Raw genomic sequence first — 6,716 nt, 5'->3', positions numbered from 1 at the left:
GATGTGACAGGCCTGCGAGACGATGCGGGGTGGCGTATCTTGTTGCCCTCAGCAGCAAAGCACGGATTCGTAATCCGTTTGAGAGCAGGCAGGCAGCTGGAGGAGAAGCTGCGCGCTGACACGGAGGGCAACCTGGCCCAATGCAAGGAGCAACTGCTCGCTCTCAAGAGGGGAGCCTTACTCCGTGCGCAGATTGTTCTGGTCCAGATCCTGAGAATTGGGAGAGGGCTTCTTCCACCACCAACTTCCCATGCAAGACTGCGACTTCCATCATCCTTCACTTTGAGGTCAGCTGCAGCCCCCTTGCACCCAAGGATGCAGACTCCAGTCACAGGATTTGCTGATAAGTTGGACTTAAGTTGCACTTAAGTTGACTCGGCTTGAGTTTTCTTTTCAGTGGCTCAGAATGGATTCGCGACTCGGAACCCACCCATCTCTTCCCTTTTTTTTCTGGGAGAAGAAAAGCTTGTTTCTAATAGGGACTCGGGATTCGGACCCAAAGACTTCTTTGCATCTGGAGAGCCGTCCGTTGCCAACTCTTGTTTGAAATGGGCCAGGAGCCTTCCTTTCCTTTTTTCTTGTAAATCCGGAACCAGACTGGTCCCAAGGCAGAGTAGGCACACTGAAAGGGCCACCAGAAAGGTGTGCAAGCTTTGGAGGTCTCCAGATCTCCTCATCAAGGAAGGAGGCACCACAAAGCCAGCTGCAACATGAGAGAAGCTTTATATTTGGAGTTGTGGTGTCTACATGAGAACTTGAGATGGAGGGGGCCAGGAGCCGTTGGCAGACATTCAAATCATGCGGTAGCCAATGAGGCGATGATTCTAGGTCTCACTTGGATCACTCATGATGATGCTGTGGGGAAAGGAAGATACAGTGGTGCCTCGCAAGGCAAATTTAATTGGTTCGACGCTCAATGCTGTTTTGCGAAAAATTCGTCTTGCGAGGCGCGTTTTCCCATAAGAATGCATTGAAATCTAATTAGTGCGATCCTATGGGAATTTTTTTAAAAAGTCACTTACAGTTACTTAGAAGTTTATTTGTCTCTCTCCCTCTCTCTCTCCCTCCCTCCCTCCCTCCCTCTCTCTCTCTCTCTCTCTCTCTCTCTCTCTCTCTCTCTCTCTCAAATACAAAGCTGTCTGCAAATTCAGCATTCTGTTCATACCTTGCCAGCGACGGTCTGTGCACTGAGAACTAGAATCTTCAATTTGTTTTTTAAGTTGAAATTCAGTAGTGGGTTGGTTGGTGGGATTTTTTTGGGGGGGGGTTTAAAAAAAATAAGCAAGGAAAGCTATAGTTTATGCTAGACTTCCTAAGTCTGTATGATTTCCCCCCCCTCCCCGCTCCCATGAATTACAGGTCTCCAGCATTTCTGCTTTTTGTTCATGCTGGCCAGTCTCTTGTGTTCGGACATATGAAGGGCAGTGAATTGGAGGGGGGGTACAGGGAGCCGAACGTCACACCTGAGATCACCTCTTGTGCTTTTCTGAATTCATTGACATGCACGGGCACCCCAACCGTAGTGGCGCCCATCTTCCACCAGGAAATGACTAAGCAGGTATTTGTGTCACTCTTGCAACCAGGGGGAGACAGGTGTCCTCAGGAGAGTCATTGCACCCCATAAAACCAAACCCTTTCCCCACTCCAGTGTGGCTGTGCCTGGGATTCCCCCCCCCCAATCAACAGATGCAGCCCAACCCAAATGTGTTGCTGAAGTGTCTGCCAGCGCCCCGAGAACGGGCCCTCCGAGGTGCACGGGACGACCCGACGGCGACATCTTTTCCCACTGTTTCTTAGCTCTGATGTGGGACGACAGCGATGTAGACATGTGAAGACACCTCCTGCCATGCGCTGAGGCCCTAAAAGCTCACCCCGTGCATTTGAAAGTTTCTGCCGTACGTGGTGATCATTTCCGCGATGCAATCAGACGATAAGGGAACAGAGGCCTGCCCGGAGCAGCCTCAAAAGGAGACTTTGGCAAGGGGAGACAAAAGCTCAGCACTCTGGAAATTATTATTATTTTTTTAAAATTAATTACCTACAGAAATGATCTATAGAAGACCCCCAACAAAAGCTGATTGCAACTGTAGTTACAAGTTCTTAAAAGTAACTTTGTAAACAGTTACTTTTAAATGCATTGTTTTGAACAGCAGAGTGCTGCAAGCTGCCAGGTTAGGTGCTGAGACCAGCTGCAGCCGATCCTGATAACTGGGGCACGGTTATTTTATTCACGGTGCAAACGAAGTACGATTATTCCCATATTCCATTATAATCATGATGCAACTTAGTTGTGCCTCAGTTACTGCAAAAGAGTTAATTAAGTGAATTAATGAACTTAATTAAGAACTAAGTAACTTCTTCAGAAGCTAGGGAAGTGGGAGAATTGGGTACGAGGTTGAAGAATATACAGTTCATTCCTTTCCAGGAATGGAGACTTGAGTCATGGGACTTGCTGTCAAGTCAGACTTGAGTCACTCAAGTCACACCAGGGACTTGATTTTGACTTGAGTTGAGGTATTGTTGTTTTTTGTGACTCAGAAGTCACGACCCATCTCTTATCTTTTTTTCTAGGAAGGGGGAACTTGTTTTAAATAGCGTCTCAGACTTGGGGGTTTATGGGAATTGGTGCCAAAGGCTCGAACTCGGGACCAAAGATTTGCCACATCCTTGTTCCCTTCAACTATAAACAGAAAATTGCAGACCGAATGGCTGGAGAAATATTTTCTAGCCCCCACTAGATTATCCCGTCCTTGTCGACGCTCTCTGTTTGTCGGCTTTCTGTGATCGTGGGCAATGCTTTTTCCCTCCACTCGAGGATCTTTCATTCTGCCAGCGCTTCCCTCTCCTGTTTTGAACACCCCCCCTCTGTTCTCTTGCCTGTTCTTTATGGCTAAATTTGCACGCTATTTCCAAAGTCTGATTAGGGTGTTTATGGATGTGAAGGAGCGTATCTAATAGAAACAGCACTAAAGGCGAGAATAAGTGGTTCTAATTTTTATGGCCAAAAAGCCTCCTCTATACCTGGGGTGGGAGCAGGAAATGTCTCCCAGAGGTGTTTGGGGTTGTGTTTTTTTTTTTACAATGATGAGGCTGCAGTGCAGAAGCGTGGAGGGGGGAGAGAGAGCCGCCTTTGTCCTTTCTCGTTTGCTACCGCTGTAACGAGGATGGGAATTAATGAACCCCATGACATGGCTCTCTCTCTCTCCTAATGGCCTTCTGATGAATGCAAGGCTCAGTGTCCTCTTCCAAATAAATTACTAGCTATCAAGCATCTTGGCTCTTGTCAACAGCTAGAAAACATGGCCTCCCAGTGCACCAGGTGAGTCGAGCCATCCAGGCACGGCTTTCTTGAAGCAACTGACCCACGAGGCAGGATAGAAAGGGTGGGGGAAGGTTGTAAATCTATCCACCTTTCCCCACTTCCACACGCGCAAGGGGGGGGTCTTACCTGTGCTTTGTTCACCCCACATCTCTGCGTGTTGGATTAGTGTGGAAGGGGGGAGCAGTGAACATAAGCCCTCCGTCATGGGGGTGGGCGGATTCCAGGCGATTGCTGAAAGAATTGCTGTTTAAAAACAACACAGCCCCCCCCCCCGGCAGAATGTGTTTAAAAGGTGTATTGGCAATGCTGGCTGCTTCTAGGACTTCTCTCTGACTTGATGGCACAAGTTTATTGGAACTGTGAGGTGCACTCATGGGGACCAAGGGCAAAAGAGAAGGTGAGGAAGATGGAGGAAGACGTCCTTCGGCTTAAGGAGTAGGGCCACATCCAGTCAGGTGCTGTGAGCCAGGAAAATCTTCCCAGTATCAGCCATGCCTCACCACCACCACCACCCCATCATACTGGTGTCCATAGCTCTAGGGCTCACCTTTCCAGTGCTGTGCTGTGTCGGCAGAGGTCCTACAAAAATGCACAAATATTCAGAGTCGAACATTCGTCTTTGAAACAGGGAGTTTGCAAACCGGTCAGGTTCAATGGCAGGAAAAAAGAAGGAGGACTTTGCTGGCTGAGGAACCCGGGCGACCGGCTTGGATGGGGGTGCAACATCACCGTCCGGAGCTGCCCACCCAACTGGGTGCCTGTTTTCCGGTTGCAGGGGAGCGGGGACGATGGGACATAAAACCACCTCGGATTCTTTCTGTTCTGGATAGAAAGAATTCTTGGAATCATTTCCGTGTGAGTTCTTCCAAACCCAGTTGAAGGGCAGTTCCGCTTTTCAAGTGTTTGAAAAGGGCTCTCCTACCCTATTTGTTTAGGACAGGAGAGGACAGCTTGTGGATCTCCAGAGGGAGTTGGACTCGCCAGGGGTGAAGGGGGGGAACTACAGCCCAGCCCTCTCTGAGGGGGCGACAGAGTATTGATTGGTCACCCAGTTTTTTTGTTGGTTTTATTTGCTGTTTTTTGTTCAGGAAAGCCGTGGCCTGCTACTGAGCTGCTTATTACTGCAGCGGAGACAACACGGGGGGAAAAAAACATAATGTTTCATATTTAGGAGCTCTATTTCAAGCTAGTGCAGGAGGGCGAAAGGACTCTACGTGTATTTAAAGAAACCTCTGGAGCAGACTTTGAATGGAAAAACCAGGCTTCCCTTCTAGAAAGGAGAAGGGACAAACAGGAAGTGGCCTTAGGAGGAGGAGGAGGAGGAGGAGGAAAGGGCCCTAAGTGGACCGCTCTGCAGGCAGACGGAGGAAAGACAGAGAAGCAGAAACTCTGGCAGTGTATTCGCCGGTGGTTTGCCCACCGGCCTGGGTTGTTTGCTGCCTGTGCGTCTTTGCCTCTATCTTCCAGCGTCTTTGGGATTTGTAACTGGAAGAACGGGAAGCGACCTTGGGAGTGGCCGAGTCCGACCCCTTGCTCCGTTCAGGAGGAAGGATCCCAACCCTGACTGAGGGACTGGCCGAATGTCTTTGCTCCCTTAGGAGATCCAGGCTCATCATAGGGCTCTGCCGTCTCGTCTTCCTGAATAGAAGGACCCCTTGCAAAAGGAGGGGGGGACTTTGACAGCACGAGGGCCCCGCATTCCAGTTCTGTCCCCTCCGGTTTTTGTTTTGCAATTGTGACTCCGTGGCTGTGGGTGACAGGGCCTTAGCTTTCAGCCCACTCCTGTTAACACTTCCTTCCAGCTCCGTTTCTGAGGCAGCCTTAAGAGGACCGTTCTTTCTCCCCCCCCCTTGCCTCCTTTTCCTTTGAGAATGGCCTTTCGTGCCATTGTGCACCATTTTTACCCATCCCTGTGGTGTTTCAAACCAGCGAGGGGCCTTGTTGCTCTTGACACGTGCCCGAGTTTGACACGATGGACAAGATGGATCCTCGGAGATGCTGCATGGAGGGCATGCGGGAGATGCCGTGCCTCGGTCTCTCCGTTGAATCGCATTCCCACCCATCCCCCCACCTCATTCTGTTTTGTCAACTTGTGCCATGAACCGCAGAAAGCAAAGCATTTACGCTGGTGCAACATACATTTCCCCCATCAGACAAAGGAAGATCTTGACAGAGGTTTGGACGCCAGCCCCTGGTCTCTTGGGAGGCCCCTCGGAGAGATCAACGGGGGATGATGCTTCAGATGCTGACTCTTTCCTCTGCTGTGGACCTGATCCTGGAGCGATCCAAATCCCAAGCTCTGAGGGCTCCTCGCAAGGCAAAAGCTGCAGTCTGTCACTCAGGTGATCCCTTTATGGGTGGAGCAGCAGGTGGAAAAATGTCTCACCTGGGTTGCAACATTCCCCAGCGTTGCCTGCTGCTCTTCCTAAGCTAATGTTCTAGAACAAAACAGCCAGCAGGGACTGGATTGGGGGGGGGGGGGGGAAACCCCATTGGAGGAGGAGGAAGGAAGGGAAAACGGACAGCCGCCCTCTAGATGCACAGGATTTCGAACGATATTACGGTCTGTCTGTCTTCCCCTCCCCGCAGCCCCAGCTTAGGTTACTTACTGCCCTGTGGCCTGATGCTCTGTGCCAACAGTTGTTTGTCCGGCTTGCTCAACGCAAAGCCAAACACTTCAGCGGATTGTCTCTTGTTAGGGCCGACGGCGGTGTTTAGCAACAAGCACCACCAGAGCTTGGAAAGGTCGTTTGGAAAAGCCAAGCGTTCTCCTTCCTCTTTGTGGCTGAGTCTCTTGCCACGTTTAAAAGTTGTTTCGCTTACTAGATGGCTGATTGCTTTCTGTTTTTAATTTTATTTTTAATTTTTTCATTTTCTTTGTAAAACTTTTGGGATTAGCAAGTGGATAGCGTAACGTTTGAAAAACCCTTGTCGTAATCAGTCAGAAGAGGGGACGGCTGGGCAGGTCTGGAGAACAGAAGGTTACAGTATATTCTTTCAGGTGTAGATGTATCAGAGAAAGTGACAATGTTTCTTGGAACTGATTATCCAGAACAGAAGGATGCTCCCTGAATCTAGTGAAGTGAGTCTTATTTGATGGTTGGTTTTACACTTCTTTATGTATCCTCTACTCTGTAAACTTTGATTAGCTGGATTTTATTTGTTTATTAGTTCTCTATTATTTCATTACTTTTTTTTATTCATTACTGTACATAGTATTGTTTATTTCATTACATTTTATTATGCCAATAAGGGGATGATGATGATGATGATGATGATGATGATGATGATGATGATGATGATGATGATGATGATGATGATGATGATGATGATTAATTGGTCTAAAAATCCTCTTCAGAAGTAACTAGAAAATGCCACTTGTTCCATCCAACAA

At 48.8% G+C, this 6,716-nt stretch overlaps 1 protein-coding gene across 3 annotated transcripts in view; it reads left to right on the top strand.

The window, feature by feature from the left end:
• KAZN (kazrin, periplakin interacting protein) overlaps window positions 1-6,716 on the top strand; it is a 174,523-nt gene that overhangs the window by 89,394 nt on the left and 78,413 nt on the right. The window contains exon 1 of one of the 3 annotated variants that reach the window (XM_078378982.1): window positions 1,493-6,404. The exons of the other annotated variants lie outside the window; for them this stretch is intronic. Within the exon in view, the coding sequence (XP_078235108.1) occupies window position 6,404 (1 nt within the window). The 5' untranslated portion in view covers window positions 1,493-6,403. Of the gene's footprint in view, window positions 1-1,492; window positions 6,405-6,716 lie in introns of those variants that run through there. 3 annotated transcript variants of the gene reach the window in all.

This window comes from Pogona vitticeps, chromosome 7, assembly GCF_051106095.1.
Source record: "Pogona vitticeps strain Pit_001003342236 chromosome 7, PviZW2.1, whole genome shotgun sequence".
NCBI classification, from domain to species: Eukaryota; Metazoa; Chordata; class Lepidosauria; order Squamata; family Agamidae; genus Pogona; species Pogona vitticeps.
Note: the sequence above shows the minus strand (reverse complement) of the source record. Positions and strands in the feature narration are given on the sequence as shown.